This window comes from Neoarius graeffei, chromosome 26 (genome assembly GCF_027579695.1).
Source record: "Neoarius graeffei isolate fNeoGra1 chromosome 26, fNeoGra1.pri, whole genome shotgun sequence".
Taxonomy (NCBI): Eukaryota; Metazoa; Chordata; class Actinopteri; order Siluriformes; family Ariidae; genus Neoarius; species Neoarius graeffei.
In genome coordinates, this window is record NC_083594.1 from 50,967,421 (window position 1) to 50,987,164 (window position 19,744).

At 43.5% G+C, this 19,744-nt stretch overlaps 1 protein-coding gene across 1 annotated transcript in view; it reads left to right on the top strand.

The window, feature by feature from the left end:
* kbtbd8 (kelch repeat and BTB (POZ) domain containing 8) overlaps nucleotides 1-19,263 on the top strand; it is a 55,463-nt gene extending 36,200 nt beyond the window's left edge. Inside the window, exons 3-5 of the mRNA XM_060910210.1 lie at nucleotides 9,082-9,289; nucleotides 14,053-15,170; nucleotides 16,004-19,263. Of these exons, the coding sequence (XP_060766193.1) occupies nucleotides 9,082-9,289; nucleotides 14,053-15,170; nucleotides 16,004-16,467 (1,790 nt within the window). The 3' untranslated portion in view covers nucleotides 16,468-19,263. The remainder of the gene's footprint in view (nucleotides 1-9,081; nucleotides 9,290-14,052; nucleotides 15,171-16,003) is intronic.
* Nucleotides 19,264-19,744: the final 481 nt, after the last annotated feature.

The following is a 19,744-nucleotide window of genomic DNA, read 5'->3' on the forward strand; positions in this document are numbered from 1 at the left end:
TGATCAACAGTTACCGCAGACATTTAGTTGCAGTTATTGCTGCACAAGGGGGTCACACCAGATACTGAAAGCAAAGGTACACATACTTTTGCTCCTCACAGATATGTAATATTGGCTCATTTTCCTCAGTAAATAAATGACCAAGTACATTTTTCTCATTTGTTAAATGGGTTCTCTTGATCTAGTTTTAGGACTTTGTGTTAAAAATCTGTTTTAGGTCATTTTTATGCAGAGATATAGAAAATTCTAAGGCCCCGGTCACACCGCCCGAACTTTGCTGGAGCGTTCCTTGAACGGTGGGGGGGGGGGGGGCCGAATTTCGACAACGCTCGTCACCGCGCACAAAATGAGAAATCGAAAACACGGGCGCTGGCTTAGCGGTGCACCACTGAAGCTGGCGTTGGTTTAGCGGTAGCGAGCGTTGGTTTAGCGGTGACGCGAGCGTTGGTATAGCGGTGTTCTGCGCATGCGGGCTTTGGCTCGGCGGGGGTATAAAGTTGGTTTAGCACCAATCATAGCAAGTCTCTCAGCATCCATGGTGATGCAGTTTTACTGTAACTTTGAGCTAATTCGATATAGATGAGGTCTGAACTCAATGGCAGCTCGATTCCAAATGAGCTCCTGGTCCATTTCTCCCCGTGTTTATAGCCAAATTCTGGTCCCGCTCCGACACCTCTATACCAACGCCAAACCAAAGTTCATCACCGCCATGGATAGCTGCTTCAACGCCCGACACCGTTCCAGCAACCCCGTGTCCACTCGTAAAATGCTTACAACTGCTCCACCGAAGTTTGTGCAACGTTTAATTGCTGCCTGGGCAACGCTGGCGAAGCAGCGGTGGTCCAGCGTTCAAGATTTCTGTGTTGGCCTAGCGGACCCAAGCGTCCACGAACTTGCGTCTAGCGGTGCCAAACTTTGACTGGGCGTTGGTAGAGCGGGGGTGAACTTTGCCGGGGCGGAAAATTGCCCCCTCCTCACCGCTCGCAATATTTTGTGCAGCTCAAAACTTTCGGAGCGGTAGGAGGGCCCCTCGAGAAACATCAGCGGTGGCCGAGCGTGTACGGCGTTGCTTTAACGGGGGCCAACTTTTGTTAAACGGTGGTGAACGGTTACGAGCGGTGATGAATTTTTTTTTTTTTCACCGCTCCAGGAACGCTCCAGCAAAGTTCGGGCGGTGTGACCGGGGCCTAAAGGGTTCGCACACTTTCAAGCATCACTGTATAATCAATGAATAAAAGTAGTTCGTGTGAAAAATGAATTTTTCAATATGAGAAGATAAACTTCATATCTTCAAGCCAACATGTGATTTTTCTTTATTGTATTGGCACCTTGACAAAAATTACCCAAAGTTTATCAAAACAATTGATCAATTTCTTCATGAATGACTTGTAGAGATTTGTGACGGTTTTGGTTCTCCATGTCCCGGATGTAGATTGTATGAAAAATACGACTGGCATATTTCCCAGTAAAGCACGTGTGTCCATATAATAAGTGTATAAAGAACTACCTCACTGAGTTATTCAGTGGTTATGAAACGTTACTTGACCCCAAACCAGAATGATGCACATCCTGAACGAGTTCCTGTTTTCTGCCTTCGGTTTGCTTTGTGAAAGCTGTTGGTAAATTTGCAGGAATGCTGTGAAAGTAAATGAACCCTGCCTTCAAGAAGACACTTCGTTTAAAACCAGACATGATCATGTGGTGTATCCCAGGTGTTGGATTGGGCATTCAAGGCTGACTCGTGACTTTGTATTTTTGTCAGACATCTTTGACAAATAAGCACCTTTTACTTTGCTGTCCTGGTTTAAACACAACAAGGGAAGGGTTTTACTTTCAAAATTCTGTGGAGGAGGATTTTAAGGCAGCGTGACCACAAAGTGCGAGAGTTTGTCATGTTTGTCAAGCAGCTTATTTCGTTATTTATGTAATTTTGTTTTAATGTTCGCAGTGTTGTAGTCGAGTCAGAGTTCAGTCTCGAGTCCCCAATGTTCAAGTCCAAGTTGTGTTTTTAAAAAAACAGGAGTCCAGGTCGAGTCAGAGAACAAGACTCCAACCGCACCATTTGACGGTGTCTGTTTCAGCGCCATTAACAGGGAGTGTGAAGTATTCTATCAGATGGTTGGGAGACGGATGTAAGTGCAAAAGGTGTGTTTTTATTAATTCAAGTGAAGAGAGGTAAACAATCCAGAATGGCAGGCAAAATTGCGAAATGGGCGATAGGTTGAGTGAGGCACAAACAGGAGATCAGGAAACCAAACAAGGAAATAAGGCTCGGTAATGTATCAGCAATGCAACACAATACTTTGCAAAGTAAGTGTGTTGTCACAATTTTTATAAAGGTGTGCTGATTGTGCCTCAATCCTGTGAAAGTGAGTCGTTTACGGCGTGCACGAGAGTCCGCTTGGCACGCGCGCTGTCCGGAGCGCACCCAAGAGTCTATCTGATGCACACGCCAAGGCGTACAGGTGTGACATTCTTGCACGAAATTACCGTATTTTCTGGACTATAAGCCGCTACTTTTTTCCTAGGTTTTGAACCATGCGGCTTATACAAAGGTGCGGCTATTCTGTGGAATTTTCTTCCACCGCTAGGGGCGCTCTAACCGGAAGTAGAATCAAAAATAAGATAGACGAAAAATCAATGCAAAGAAGAATTAGCAGATCTTTAGCAGATAGAACACGCACGACAAATTACTAACTGGTAATTATTTTCAAATCCAGCGAAGATGATTAAAGTGACTTGTGGTTTCAAACACAGGAGAAATGAAGGCAAATAAATACCGGTTATTTTCTCTTGGTTCTGTTCCGTTTTAATCAGCAAAGTTGCTGCCGTGTTAAAAGGCACTGTTCGGAAAGAATCTGTTCAGGTACATACATGTACATTTACAGTACAAAATCGTTCTGTACATGCAGTAAATATCTAATTTTTCAACATGGATATCTGCGGCTTATAGCCCGGTGCGGCGTGTGTGTTGTGTTTTTTATATATATATATATATATATATATATATATATATATATATATATATATATATATATATATATATAATAATTTTTTTCTTAATTTTTTTTTTTATTAAAAATGGAGCGGATGCGGCTTATATACAGATGCGCTCTATAGTCCAGAAAATACGGTAGTAGAAAAATTAATGTCGCTATAAATATCTTATGCCAAATTATTATGGCATGTTACAAAAAAAAGGAAAAAATCCAAGTCCTCGTCTCCAATTTACAAGTCTGAATGTAGTGAATGCACGAGTCTGAGTCGTCAGTGCTCAAGTCCAAGTTGAGTCACGAGTCCTTAAAATTGGGGCATGAGTCAGACTCGAGTACTACAAGCCTGAATGTTAGTCACTATAATTCCTTTTAGAAATGCTCTTGCCATGATGGAGCCTCAGGTGCATCACTCACTCAACCCCGGAAACGCTAAGATTTGTCTGACTTCTGCATTGTTTAACTTGGTGTTTCATCAAAATGCTTTCAGGGAAAAAAAATTAACTCTAGTACTAAATTTTTTTTTTTTTTAAATACTTGAAGTATAATTTGTTTTTGGGTAAAGCTTTACTTAATGTTGAACTGCATGCAGTTTTTTCAGTACAAGAGGCATATCAAAGAATCAAACTTCCTCTAGAGGGAACACGGACCAGTCCAGTTTCGTGTGCGTTTTTGCATCGAGTCTGTTTTGCCATCAGTGTTTGAGGTGTGTGCTGAGACCGGGATCCTGTTAGTCTGGTTAACACCAGACCATATCACAAGTGAAATATGGTCTGGAATCCGCCTATTGAATTTCTCGTAGGGGAGGTGTGGTTTACGATTGTCAACGGCCGTTTATTGGATGTTGCGAATGTCTATCATTTGGCGTATATGTAGCCCATGGCCAATCATGGCAGTTGTACCCGGTGACGTAGTTGGAGCAACGCAGAGGCAACTCTTGATAGCATTTTCCTGCTCTGGACCAAGCTGTGCCGCAGAAATCCCGAGATCGCCTGCCTCCTTTACCTGGTCTTCCACTAAGGCAGTCAGTGGTGAGACTACTGCAACGACCGGGGTTTGGCTAAACCCCATCTGCTTAGCCACTAAGGGGCTAGTTGGTAAATCAGACTTTTACCAAACCCTGTTGGGAGCAAGGCAAAGGCATCTGTCTTCGTGTCAACGAAAGACTGTAACGCCAAACGCTTTTTTTTTTAAACAAACTTTCACTCTAAACCAGGGGTTTTCAAAGTGTGGGAGAGTGAGCCCCCCCTCAGAGAGCAAATAAACAGCGCCCCCCCCCCTTACAATTTTTGTTGTTGCTATACTTAATGTTCCATTCGTATTTTTAAAAAAATGGTTGTTGTACACATTATTTTTTCCTTTTTCACATTTTAAACATCTGTGCTTTTTAAAACATCTTGTTTTACACACTTTAAACATCCCATAGCATCGTTAGCTAGCATCTCTTGGCAGACAACACACTGTGGCAATGGAGCATCTTCAGATCCAGTCCATGAAAATCCAAACTTTAAATAATCGTGGTCATACTTCCTTCTTTTTCCAGTCCCCCAGGATTCCACGGGCCTTTTTTGTGATTGTTGCGGGCTAAAATGTCTGATGTTGCGGGGGGGTTTTCCAAAAAATTGCGATGAAAGTTGCATTGTTTAGTTTTTTGTTGTGATTACATTGCGGGAGGAAGTGAAAGTTGCGAGAAATTGTTGCGATTTTCTCTTTTTGTGATTAAAATTGAGTGATATGTTAAATATTAAGTTATTACTGAAAAACTATTAATTAAAAAAGACACTGAGAAATGGTCCTATCAACAACTTTACCAATATAAAAGATTACCAGGACTACAAAAATGCAGAAAAATAGGCTTTACTCATCCAAATGCACCTGTTGGTTCAAAAGTTAAAGTGCAGAGAACCTCACAGCACAACATGAAGTTTCCTTAAAATATAATATAAATGCCTCAGCTGTGTGCAGGCAGTCTCTCCTGAAGACTAAATTAAACAATAATTATAAACTAATAAAATAAATGGCTCAGGCTTCATAGAAGAAAAAAACAATTTGAACAGAATCTCACAGTATGATGCTGAAGCTGCCTAAACAATGGAAAATAAAATACCATTTTGGCAAAAATGTTGGCATCCATTAACTTCTTGTATTAAGTAAAAAAAAAAAAATAAAGTGCACACAGTCCTTCACTGTAAACATAACACACTTTCAGTGTTGCCAGATACTGCTGACGTTTTCCAGTCCAAAATATGTTCAAAACCTGCCAAAATGCACTTGAAATCGTCCAATCTGGCAACATGACGCGCATGCTGCTTCTCTTGAACACACGGAAGTAAGGCGGAAGGTAGTTTGTCGACGTCACCTCAAGACGACGCCAACGATTGGTCAAATTTGCGGGAAAGTTGCGGTGATTGGATATAATTGCAACACCGCCCTGAATTCGCGGGGATTGGTTGAATTTGCGCTGAAGTTGCAAATCGCAACATCCTGGAGGCTCTGTTTTTTTTGCTTGGCCCAGACTTTGTCTCCTCACTCACTGTAGCTTTAGGTACTAAAAACCGATCCATTTTGTCTCTCGCGTTGCTCCCCCCCGAAGAACTCTGGCGCCCCCCGGGGGGGCGTGCCCCACACTTTGAAAAGCCCTGCTCTAAACTATTCGGAACAGTGTCTAAAGCTTGATCGAAAGTTTGGTTCGTATTGCTCGCCGCCATATTAAATGTGATCTGTAAACAGTCCTAAATAAACTATAAGCTTCTGTTTGTCGAATAGTACGCGTCACCGTCTTTCCACCCCTCCCCACTCTCTGATTGGCTCCCTAACTCAGGCGAGCCTTTAGACCATAGTTTCCATACTGTCTTTTCAGATCGGAACGATTGTGCAAAGCAGCATGGGATTTCCCAGGCTAGGATCCTGTGGGATCTGATTGTAAAAGTTGCAGGAGCAGGTGGTTTTTATCTTCAGGCAGGTGGTTGGGGATGAAATGAAGCTTGTGGGACAAGGAGAAAGTCCAGGTTCTTTCACATGGGGGGTGTGAGATGTGGTAAATGTGTTTCATTCTGTTCTGAACTGCTGTGATTTAAACTAAAATTAGTAATTTGTGAATTTTCTGAAGGTTCCTGACAGAATAACATCAAAATAATGCCGTCAGGGGCAGGTGGGATTTGTCAGGCTTTCTGTGGGAGTACACAGGATGAGGCAGAAATCTTTCTGGACCATGGAGGATTAAAAAAAAAAAAAAAAGTCTGATGCACAAGACCCTAATTCCAATCAGTGAAACACTGCTACACACACGTACAGAACTGATGTGTTACAGAAACGTTTTGCTATTTAAAAACGAGACTTGACTAGTAATTAGAGGAGGACAGTGGTGTGTGGTTTTTTTTATTTATTTATTTTTTTTAATAAATAATCCCGCTGAATACAGGAAGCTCCACCCATGTAGTTTCTTCCAGAAAGGAGGAGGGAAAAGGGTTATCAAACGAATTGTGGCCCAGGAATGCAAACTGTTTCAGTTTCTGAACAAAGGGTAGCTTGGTGGAAGAGGTGCTTCTCGTTTATTGCGCTCATCTGTTTGCAGAAGCCTTTTTTCCTTTTCGGATCGGAGTATGAGGTACGATCAGAAAGTTCCAGGACTGTTCCTGTTGTGAACAAACGGAGCACAGCAAGGTTGTGTGTGTGCAGCATGAGCGAACAGTAATTCTCGTGAATTGGTATGCCGTGTGACATCAGGACCGGTTATTTGTTTTTGTGACAACGTGCATGTTTGCGATTTTACTCCCGATCAGAGAGCATCAAATTCTGTGTCCGACTCGGGGAGCGCTTCATCGAAGCCCCTAGCCGTGAAGAACTGAGCTGGGGGAGATGTTTTGAGTTAGCCTGGGCCCGCCCATCCTAAGCATGACGCAACACGAGGGCCTGTTGCGAGCTTAGTCTGGCCAGGCAAGCTATCTACAGCTCTTCCAAGCTCCCGAAAAATCGGGAACCAATCAACTTTGAGCATCTCCAACGGCCCTGGGTAGAGGCGTGTTCAAGGCACTGACGTAGTAGAACTGCGACCGGAAGCCATAGATTGTTTACAGAATCCATGCCGGAAGCGCTTCATTCACGCATAGATGCTGTATTGAAAGCATTCAACAGGAAGTTCTCATTGAAAACGGAGCAAAGAGCAGCCCTGGAGGTATTTATTGAAAGGAAGGACGTTTTCGCCTTGCTCCCGACCGGCTTCGGTAAGAGTTTAATCTACCAGTTAGCCCGGTCGCGTCGCATACGTCAGAGGAAAGAGTGATGTGATTGGTTTAAGCTTCGTTACAGCCTTTTCTGGCTTCGACCAGTAGCAAACTGGGGCATTTCAGGGAGGCGGGTCAACCACGGGCTCTGGGAAACGGTTGGGCTTAATAGCTTGGCCAGACCAATAGCTCGTAGAGCTTTGAAGTCGCGTTAGCCAGGCTAGTTTTGAGTGGCATTTGGGTGTCACGAGGGCAAGAACGTCGTCTTCCAGTGACCTCCTGCCCCTCTTGAAGCGCAGATGCCTCTTGAAGCACCTCCAGATTATTACGTCATTGCTTGCTGAAGCGTTTCAGGGCGCGCATGTCCATGTTACAACGAAAACGTGGCGATGTGAGGTCATGCAGTGTACTGACTCACGAGTTACTGCTCACATGACACTATGGTGCACAAGAGGTATGAACTAACACAGGCAACAGAGCATTATAATGGGAAACCAAAAGGGTCCATCGATTTGTTCACAGCAGCCAATAAGTTCTCCCTGTGAGATCATGGTACGGAAAGCAAATAGTGATGAACAAGAGTTTTGAAAGACAGAGATGGGCTGGTATGAGTTGGATGTCTGATCACATACAGCTGAGGAGCGATCCTTTTCAGGTCTGGTGGGCAGGAGTTACAGTAGTGTGCATCTTGTAGATCACAGCAATAGCAGCCACCAGACGTCGTTGATGTCAGGACAGGATGTTTTAGTTCCAGTCTGGCCTATTCTTTCACAGCAATGATGCGTCATGCTTTCCTCTGGATGGAGTCGAGAAGCTTTAGTAAGCTGGTAGTGGCACTCGTCCAGCATACCGATTTGATTTGTGACAGGAACAGTCCTGGAACCTTTTGATCACGCCTTCATATGTAGCCATGAAGGGTTCAGGAATTCGTCATGGGAAGGATGTCATGATGCTGTTTTAGTTTTCTTGAGTCATGGGTCATGTTTGAGAAGCTCTTCTTTCCATTTAGGTCCTGTGCAGTTCCGTCCCTTTAAAGCTGTACCGCCTTTCAGATTTTAAGTTAAGGTCATAAAAAGAATTTTCCTGACTCCCAGTTACTTTTGTTTAGTGGACTGAAAGCTACTGAATTCGAATCACAGACTCCAATTTTTAGTTTGGGGGGGAAGGAACAATTCATGAATTTTAAAGCCATGTGGTCCTGAATTCTCCACTATTTTTTCCTGCTTCACCATGACCCAGTACAAGATACTACGTCATGCATCACGTGGTGGGCTTTCCCCATTTGTACAAGGCATTGTGGGGTACAAATTTGAAACAGGAGAGAAAAATGGAGGACGTGAGTGTGCGAATGAAACGTGAAAGACTGACTACAGTAATGGAAAGAAAGTGAGAAGAAAAGGCGTTATGTTATATACGAAGGAAAGGAACCTCGGGACCAAAAAAACCCTAATAAATATCAGCGGTCAGCGAGCACCTTGGTGTGATCAGCTGTTCGTTTAGCGACAATGATGTAATTGTTGGTGCACGGTCAAAGGTAAACCTACACATGCGGACTTCCTCTGTCTGCTCGACTGTGTGAAGCGAGCGATTTCATGCACATTTATTTGCTTTAATCCCCTCAAATTAAATAACTTCCCAGCTGCAGAATGGCCTGATGGTTTGAGAGATCACAATGAGCAAATTTCAGAGGGAACGAAATTTCACCGATTTTAAGAAATCGAAAGGCCATCTTGCTTTAACTCATTAAACTTTGTTTTAAATATTGGTCGGTTAGTGTTCAGGGTGTTCAGTGGTTGATAAAATTATTGAACACGTTGACGTACGAGTTGTAACTTGTGCCCTCTGCTTCCGTCTTCTTGCTGCAGAAGTTGGAAAGTTGTTACAAGTACAAAATGGGACTCCTGCAAGCACAAGCTATAACGGGGTAGACGCCCTGCACGCCTGCACCATTCTCCAGCAGCTGAAAGCCCTGTACGACGAAGCGCAGCTGACCGACATCGTCGTAGAGGTGGACCATGGTGAGACCTTTGCCTGTCACAGAAACGTGCTTGCTGCCATCAGTCCTTATTTCAGGTACATGTTCCATATGATTCATCTTTATTTTATCTTTACCAGGCACGCTATTTGGTCGCGGATCTGCGAAAATTCGTGGTTTTGAATAAATTTTGTGGTATGCCAAAATGCTCAAAAACCGGGAGAGGTGTTGACTTGCGGTGAATGTGCAAACATAATATTTGCTATTTTGCATCCGATTCCGTGTTTTACGGACTGACCAGTCAGAGGAGTGGAGCCAGTCAGATGAAATACGAATAGTGGGCATAAGATTTCTTGAAAGTGTGAAAAATTGTTCTTATTTGAAAGTTTTCATGCATTTTATTCTAAAAGTTTCTCAAGTTTTAAAATGTGCGCTACAGCAGGGCATTACCCCTGCGTCCCAGTGGGGGTGTAGCCTGCCCCCACACCCCCCTGGCTTGACATTCACTTTTTTTTTTTAAAAGATATATCCCCAGTGGCCTGCCTGCTTTACGTTGGTTCTGAGAAAAGAACTACAGGGTTCCAGAAATGAGTGGTGCTCAGGAAATATTTTTACAAGCTAAAAATAATCGTAAGGAATGTGGAATAAGTCAGGGGAAGAGGACAGAAACCGACCCCAAGTCCGGAGTTTCCATGAATCTCACAGCTAGTTTTCGTTTAAGGTCTTTTTTTTTTTTTTTTAATTAAAATATAACAGCACAAACAGATTACACTTACAATCAGAAATCCGATGATGATGGCCCTCGAATACAGGTGTTGCCAGGCAAAACAAACCTCGCCCGGCAGCACTTGTTTTACAGCCATGTGTTGATGATGGAAACCTTTCTCAATCATCACCTGTCAGGTTATAGTTCTATGAAAGTACATGACCTTGAATTGGACATTTCAAGGTCGAAGGTCACAGTGGCAGCTGAAATCCCATACGGCACTTGTGTTGATAATGGTAAATATCTGGCGATCGTGAGCCACTTTTAAAATGAAAGCCCTTTGAAAACCCAGTTTGACCTTTCAGGATCACTCGGTCAAAGAGCATGGTGCCAAATGAAAGGCCATATGGGAGTTCCTATATGCTCATAACAGTAAACCTCTGTCTATCGGTAACCGTTTTTGAGATGGAATGGAAAATGTTATTTTGACTGAAAGGTTGACCTTGACCTGATCACCCCCAAAATTTAATCAGATAATGTAGAACAGGATAAAGCGGCTAGAGATAATGAGATGAGATGTACGGACCATTGCCCACCTACCCTGAAAATTTCAAGTCAATTGGTGCAACAGTCAAGATGCTAGATTAACAGACACACAAGTAAACAAACTGCACTGATTACAACTAGGGATGTTAACCGATGACCATTTGACCGGTGGTTGACCAAATCAATGTCAACCAGTTAATTTTTTTTTTTTGGTTGTCAGTTAAAAAAAAATCAATCGTTTTGAAGCTGCTGATTTTGGAGCGGAGGACTTGGAATTCTGTGTTGTAAACGCTTGGGGCGTGCCATGCGGTGTAAGGACGACAGCTTACGAATCAGAAACACCCATTCAGTCATGTCCCGCCCCAGTTGAACACAGCTGCCACTCGGCAAAAGAAAGTGTAAACACAGGCTTTTTAGCTTACAAATTACTTTATTTTTTTTTTTTTTTAATTATTATTAGAAGGTAGCCTGGCAAGCCAGACTAAATGTGAATAGTCTGGTCTCGGTTGTAGACATTTCCGAAGGGTGTGGGTAGGAACAACCCGTTGTCTTTGAAACTGTCTCTGTGCGTATAGGCCAACGCTCTGACCAATCAGCGCAACAGTGACGTAGTCAGAGCGACAGAAAGCAGTGGGGGAGGCCTTGAAATAAATAATTTTTTCAAAATGTGTATTAATTAATAAACAGGTTCTAGATATTAAGAAGTTTGGAGATAATGACCACAAGTTTGGAGTCTGTACCACGTACTTAACATACACTTTATTTATTTATTTTTTTCAAGTGTTTTTCAAGGGTTTGCTTAAACTGTTTGAGAGTTTTTATTTTTTAGTGGTGTTTTTGGTGAAATAATAATTTCCCTTAAATTTAAAATAACGGGAAAATAAGAAACAATCAAAAAGTAATGTTTCAAAGCTGTTTAATTCTTTGTACTGCACAAACTAGCCCCGTCCTTTTGGCTACCAGCGGAGCCAGCTGGTAGATCAGACTTTTGCCATAGCCGGTCGGCAAAACAGCGAAAACGTCCTTCTTGAAAAGGAATGAGCGGAGAGCCTCTTCCTGCTCATGTTTCAATGAAAACTCCAAGTCTAATTCTTCTAAAACTGATTCCAAAGCGGAGTCAAACGAGCGCTGTTCACTAGCCATAGCCATCTTTCCTGTTGTGCTTTCTCCAGCGTTGCACAGCTTTGTCGTCACTCCTGCAAAAGCCCGCCCAAAGAATCCAAACAAAAACCTTGCGTTGTGATTGGCGGGCACAATTTGATGCCTGGGGTGTTTTGTTGATGTGGTAGACCCACTCGTAGGCAAAAATATTTTTGGCCGCTAGGTAGGGTTGCTCGATATTGGAAAAAATCAATATCACGATTTTTTCAGTAAATATCGATATCGCGATTTTTAAAACGATATTTATACACCTTTTTTTAAAGCCCTGATCATCAACACCTGAGGCACCGGGCCACATTTTTATAGTACAGGCCTCATAGGCTACCTGTCAACCCTTCCTGTTGTACCCTGAAACGCCTTTTACTTAAACTATTTACTGTGCAAGCGCGTACTTTGCATAGGTCCTATCGCCTGCACAAGGCTCACGTTCTCCTCACTCAACATTTCCGATCACAGAGGATGGAGCCAGCGCTGGTATTACCAGTGATTACTGCGTAACGTCCACACTGGCTCGTAGCCAGCCAAGGATAAAATCTCTCACACACACACACACTACAACGTAAGCTTGTGTGTTGTTAAGACACCAACATTAAACACGCACAATATAGAGACAAGTCCTTAAGAATTAACATGCATGAAAATAGGCTTCTCTTCCTTCATCTTCCAAATGTGGACTCCGCTATCTTTTTGGCATGTCAGCATTGAAATACCATTTGCAGAGATATTTCACTCGCCATTAAGAAAAGTAAAAGCAACACATGATTAGGGCTACATGATTAGCAGGGGGACACCGTTTTAAGCGCACGGAATTTTAAAAACAATGTAATTACATCTGAGTCCGTCTACATCGCGCAATAAACCCGTCCTTAGCAGAACCTACTTCAAAGCATGATGCGAGCTGCAGATGCACAAGTCAAAATCAAATGAACCCAACATGCCGCGGCGGGCAACATTAATAACCAAATTGCCTTACCTTAAAACGCTGCCTTGACCACAGGACGACTCGCAATTATTCCACTTAAATCCACACGGTTTGATACATCTAACACGGCTAGCAAGCTGGATATGTGCTAATATTGTTGTGCTTGTTTTCTTCCGTAGATGCCATTTTTACATTACCCAGTCCCACATCCAAAAATATGACGTAAATATATGTTAATTGTATTATTATAACTATTAGCAAGCAAATCAAACAACATATTAAGAAATCAATATATCAAATCACCCGACACGTATGAAAACAGAAGAACTGATTTTTTTACTGTTGCGGAGATATCGTGGGAGTAGAATGGATGACGTATGCAAGGCTACGGTGTGCCTTAGGGGACAGAAGGGTTCGTTTTACCTTACTGTCACGTCAATGTTATTGTTTTATTGCCATTGTAGAAATATTATGCACGTCCCTTTCGACAAATGACAAAAAATCGTTTCATATCGATATTATGAATTTTGATATCGTTTGACACCAATATCGATATCGTGATAAAAATACGATATATTGCACAGCTCTACCGCTAGGCGGGTGGGTCTAGTTTACTAGGCTAATTAGAAGGCGCATGGAGTTTAGTCCTGCCTTGGCCAGTGCATTCTGAAAGTATGTTTCGGTCTGTAGCCAACAATGCATGTTATTGCAGATCAAATCTCTCCACACAAACTAAAGGCGCAGATGCCGACTTTTTCACGGCTGAATCGTGCAGAGCCGATTGCTTTCCTTTGAGCATACAGAATTTACTCTGATGAAATTATTCAGACACTCCAACGCCCCCCCCCCCCAAAAAAAAATCGGATCTTTGCACGATTCAGCTGTGAAAAAGGTGGGCCGTTTGCATCCCTGTTTAAACTCCTAGGTTAACAGACTTTAACCGGCTAATGAGGCTTGGTGGTCGGTCAAGATTTTTTTTTTTTAAGTTTTCGCCATCCCTAATTACAACACCTCGTCCCGCGTACTCTGTCGCAGGCGAGGTAATGAATACATCAGGGACTAAGAAGGAAAGTAAAAATTCTACAAATGGCTCGACACCTATGAAAGAAAGGTGACTTAAAGCGGCTTGTCCTTTGTTCAGGCCAAATAAAATTGTGCTCTTTTCTAAGTTGCCTTGTTTTTTAAAAAAAAAAAAAAACACTCCTTTTGAAAGGAGGAGCTAAAGGTTAAAATTTCTGGCAACCTGTACGTTTAAATTATGTACAGGTCTCAGCGTGATTTGAATAGTGACATAGTTGTGTAACCTTTGTTTGAGAGGTCAAGCGTTTGGTAACAACTTGAATGCGTGCAACTGAAAGGTATAATGATTATTCTTCCTTGAAAGAAGAATTCTGGTGTCTTTCATGAAGGGGAAAAACAAAAAATGCCTTTAAAAAATTTTTTAAAATCATTAATGCAAACATTTCTGAATCTATGACTATCAGTTCTCGTTTTGACCCCCTCCCCCCCTCCTTCTGTCACGGCAGATCAATGTTCACCAGTGGCCTTACGGAGAGCAGCCAGCGCGAGGTGCGCATCGTGGGCGTGGAGTCGGAGTCCATGAGCCTGGTGTTGGACTACGCCTACACGTCACGCGTTGCCCTGTCAGAGCACAACGTGCAAGCTCTGTTTACGGCAGCGAGTCTCTTCCAGATCCCAGCGCTGCAGGACCAGTGCGCTCACTTCATGATCAGCCGGCTGGAGCCACAGAACTGCATCGGCGTGTTCATGTTTGCTGACACGTACGGACACCGGGAGCTCCGCGAACGAGCCCAGGACTACGTGCGCAGGAAGTTCCTGTGCGCTGTGGATGAACCGGAGTTCCTGCAGCTGACCAAGGAGCAGCTGGTGGGGATCTTGGACAGTGACAACCTCAACGTGGAGAAGGAGGAGCATGTATACGAGGGCATCGTGCGCTGGCTGGAGTACGACCCCGTACGGAGGCAGCCGTTCCTAGCGGACATCTTCGCCAAGTGCATCCGGCTGCCGCTGTTGGACGAAGCCTTTGTGAGCCGCATCCCAGCCCCCTTTTCCCTGGCGCTGCCCACGGAGCTGACGGAAAAGAGCAGAGCGAACGGTGCCAATGGCTGCCCGCAACGTCTCGGCATGACGGCATCGGAGATGGTGATCTGTTTTGACGCAGCGCACAAGCACTCGGCCAAAAAACAGACAGTACCATGTCTGGACACGGCCACTGGCAAGGTGTACAAGCTGTGCAAACCGCCCAACGATCTGCGCGAGGTCGGCATCCTGGTCACGCCTGAGAATGACCTCTTCATCGCTGGAGGCTATCGGCCTGGAAGCAGCGAGACGTGTATCGATCATCGTGCGGAAAGTGATGTCTGGCAATACGAGCACGCAGGCAACCGGTGGCTGGCACGCGCACCCATGCTGAGAGCGAGGATTGGATGCCGTCTCGTACACTGCTGCGGGAAGGTGTACGCCCTCGGAGGGCGCGTTTACGAGGGAGACGGGCGCAATGCTCTCAAATCTGTCGAATGCTACGACGCCAGGGATGATTGCTGGATTGCAGTTAGTCCGATGCCTGTTGCCATGGAGTTCCACAGTGCTGTGGAGTACAAGGATCGCATCTATGTGCTCCAAGGTAAGAATCTTAAATATTTTAGATTTTGCTTGAGTCTTGAATATTTCTTAATAATCTCGGTCATGTTTTGATAAATTTGTTGACCACCTGCAATTTGGTCAAGCTTCAGAGAGATTTACCTTGGCTGAGAAGAACATCCTCAGCAGACTGCGTCTGGTTGCTGTTAGTCCTTGTAAATTGTTCTGCCTCAAGTGGCCTATAAATTGGATTTGACCTAACCAGTGCAAGTTGGCTGAATGATTTGGTTTCTGTCTCCTTGCACTCCATGATTCAGTCCTGAATGGTCAAGTCTTTGGATCCTTGGACTCCATTTATCGCAGCCCCTTGCATCATTGATTGACTTGAAGGTCTTCCCTCAGGCTACTGACCAAGAGCTAGTTTTTCTTTATTTTCCCATCCAAAAAAAAAAAAAAATGTTGCTTGAACTTCTTCAAAGGTCCACCCATTAATTTCCAAGTGAGGGTTAGGTTTCTTTTAGAGGCTCTTTCCAATGGAGATTGGGCATAAATATTACATAAGGAATCTCTGAAGCTTCAAACTTAACATGCCAACCACGTTTGTTGCGCCTGATAGACCTGTGTGTAGTCGAAGGTCTTTCCCAGAAATAAGAAGCAGAATTACTCAGCCACCGATTTTCGCTTTAGCCCCAGGGACTTGTCCAGGTTGAAGGTACTGACCTGCACCTGGTTGTCGGGTAATCTCCCAAAATGCTCTGATGCGGTGGGTTGTCTGATCCCTGACGTGTCTGTGAACCAAGTTCAGTCTCGAACCCTTGATTGTTCGCTTGTTCTCTTCTGCACTGCTTTTACCAATCCCTCTCTTCCTCCCTTTAGGCGAGTACTTCTTCTGTTTTGACCCCCGTAAGGATTACTGGGGCCACTTGGCTCCTATGAACATCCCGCGCAGCCAGGGACTAGCAGCACTGCATGAGAACCGCATCTACTACATCGGCGGCGTGTGCCGCAACCACCAGCGCACCTTCACCGTGGAGGTGTTTGACCTCGAGCAGAACAGCTGGAGCCAGAGACAGGATTTGCCCTTCGAGCAGGCTGCCAGCCCCTACATCAAAGCAATGATGTTAGGAGGACACCTGCACCTGTTTGTCCGCGCCACCCAGGTCACGGTAGAGGAGCACGTGTTCCGGACTAGCCGCAAGAACTCTCTGTACCAGTACGACCAAGAAGACGATAGCTGGAGCAAAGTCTATGAGACACCAGAGCGCCTCTGGGATCTCGGCCGCCATTTTGAGTGCGTCGTCGCCAAGCTGTACCCTCAGTGTCTCCAGAAAGTGCTTTGATTTCCGGAGGAAGTGGGAAGCAGGGATATACTTTTTTTTTTTTTTCTTTTTTTGTCCTTCAGGAGAAGGGGGAGTCAGTAGTTCTGTTCCCCATCTATGGTGCTGTTTGAGTCTCCGGACACAGGAGGAGAAGGAGGAAAGTCTTAAATTTGAGCGATTATTCAGTGACCTCAGAGGAGTGCTTGTTGTGAACACGGCAGTATTTTTAACCGATAAGAGACAAGAACAAAGTGTCCTCACTGTTGCTTGTTTTACATTTAAAACAAACCGATTCTAAGTGCAATTATCACATCGTTTGTGTCTTGAGCCATTTTTGTTCCCCTTTGATCTCAAAGGTGTAGGTGAGGTTTTTTTTTTTGGGGTTTTTCCCCCTTCCCTTTGTTTGTTTGTTGGTGTGCAGTGGAACTAAGGTGAGGGGTTTTTTTTTTTTGGAAAGGACTTGCTACGTGTGTCAAATGACAAAGTAATAAGAATAAATGGCTATATAGACATTTTTATATATTGTATTCATACGGGTCTGGTGGGGTGAGGCGCCCATCGTTAGGTAGCTAGAGTACTGGGGTCTTTTTTTTGTTTGTTTGTTTCTCTCCTCTCAAAGATCCTTTAAACCAATTCTGGAGAAATTCTCTTTTGGTTTTAACTCTGATTTAGTCATTTGGTAACTGAATGGCTTTTTAAAAATTTTTTTTTTTTAGTTTCTTTGGATATTGCTTTTTAAGTTAGGTTCAAACTCCCCCTCCCACCCTTCTCTCTTCTTATCAGTCTTAGCTGCACCCCGTGAATCTTTTCCCCATGAATCCATTTTGGTGTTTCTCAGAGCCTACACCTTGGGAGAGCCACGGTTCGATCGAGTTTGGTGCTCCAACGCAACTCAATTTTTGCGAATTGTGTTCCAGAACGGGACAAAAAGCCCCCAGTTCAACTGCGTTGAGATCTGAAGAACAATGACGAGCTGATGCATGGTTTAAACTTGCACCGAACCTGCAAAATGTATACAAAGGTGTTTTTTTTTTTTTTTTTTTTTTTTGTCACCAGTGCCATTTTAGCGAGAGTATAATGTTGTACTCGGCCTCCATATTGGAGTGGATCAGTGTCGTGTACCGCAGAACTGGTCCAGTTTAAGCCAAGGTTAAAACCAGGGTTCTCAACTCCAGTCCTGACAAACACCAACCCACTTTATACCTGGAAGGGAAAATAAATTGTATATAATGTAGGGAAGATAAATTTGAGCCTGTGGTGAAACTTGGGCTGAATTTGAAGCTCAGAATCTGGTTTTGTTGAGGACCATTTTAGCTGTACGTTTAATGAAAACCAGTTAACAGGTTTGATGTCCAAACAGGTCTGCGGAGTGCCATTAAGTTCGTGGGGTGGGGGGTAGCCCCCCAGTTTGATGCCAGCAGTTTCCTGTTTCACATGCATTAATCTTTGCATTTTGAAGAAAAATTGAGTTTAAAAAAAAAAATAAAATTGGGATGACTCAATGGGTGGTCTGCAATCAAGACATCGTTAAGAGAGGAAAAAAAGTGAAATGTTTTAACGTCTTCTCTGGTGGGAGGGGCATGCATTAGACGGTCAAAGTTGTGCAGACTCCTTTTATGGAGTTTGATTTTTATCCTGGAATATCATGACTCCAGTGCGAGGTGGCGTAATCTTGGATGTTTCCTTATTTGGGAAGAACATCAGTCTGTCTATCCTCTGGATAATTTTCAGAAATCAAGGTTTCTCGGTGCTGCTTTTTCTTTGACAATCCTGTACAGAAATACTCTCCCCCCCCCCCCCCCCCCCCTTTTAAAGACAGCCACTGGGTTAAGTCCTGTTGTAGCTCGAAGTGTTGGAGCATGATTGCTCATTTTGGTTTTGTTAACTTGTTTGTTCCGTCGTTTCCTGTGGCATGCTGATCTTGCACTACATTCATTTTCAGTCTCAATCACACGCTCTACTTTGATGTCACACAGCAAAGCCACTTCGGAAAACCCATCTCTCCCACTCACTTTCACAAAAAGCATGCAGGCTCGATCCAGCACGGACGTGATGACATGGCCAACGTGTGAGTGAGGGTAGCGGTGTAAGCACACGTGACGTTTTCTTGTCTGGAGTCCTCGAACTCTGACGGAGAGATGGAAGCTGAACGAGCTTAGCTGTGACTCTGGTGCAATAAGTTGCCTTCATCAAGATTTCTACACAAAGCTCAGTAGCAGGAGAACCAGAACCGGACCATTCTCAGGATTAATTACTGATTTATACCCAGTACTGTACTGACAACAGTTTGATATTCATGTAAAATACTGTAACATATGTTTGCTGGACTTGCACAGGTGTTTTGTTTGAAACAGGATTTAATTTACCTTCAACTTGAATAGATGTAGGTTTGGGTTGTGTTTTGGGCTAATGAGTTTCTTATTTTAACTCCAGAGGGGAGGGGTTTCCCTCCTTTCTGAGTAGCTTCTTTTGTTTATACCTCCTTTTTTGTTTTAATGGCTGTCTCAACTTTAACAAAACCCAAAGCATTACAGATGCTCACTGTAACAACACAGAACTCATTTTAACTTTTCCAGACACCAGTCATCTTCATCAAAATGTATAAAGCTTTCAAAGGGTTTGAGCTCCACTTCTCCTGATGTCTGCTACAACTTTAAAAGCCAATCAACCTCCTTGTCTTTGCGTACATAGCTATGTGTTTTTTGTTATTTTATTGTTTGCCTAGCTCTATGGTATGAGTTTGTTCAATATACTTTTGATCTCAACTGTGAAATTCACATTGCACATAATTTGAAAAATAAAATAATTCAAGAAAAATTCCTGTGTGGGTTCATGAGAACAGGTTGTCTAAAGCTTATTAGTGTCCCACCGTGGCTGGAGTGGTAAATGGCATATTATAAGAGAGGACGGCCAGATGGATTATGACCATATTTTCACGCTTATGAACCCATACAATGAGCCTTTGTGCTCAAGGGTGGGGCAGTCAGTTGCAGAGTGAGCGATAACACATGACAAAGATGAGTCAGAATAACTTTTTACTGAATAACATTGCAACATTAAGTACAAATAAAATTGTAATAATAAAAGTGAAGCCATGGCCTCAAGGTTGGTTGCTGGTTTGATTCCCCGGACCAGCCCGAATAGCTGAAGTGCCTTTGAGCAAGGCACGGAATCTTGAAATGCTCCTTACAATAAGAGCGTCAGCTAAATCCCTATAATGTAATAAAACACCTTAAGTGGCAACTGCAGTAATAACACAGTAATGACAATGTAATTGCAGGGCAATTGCATTACCTGT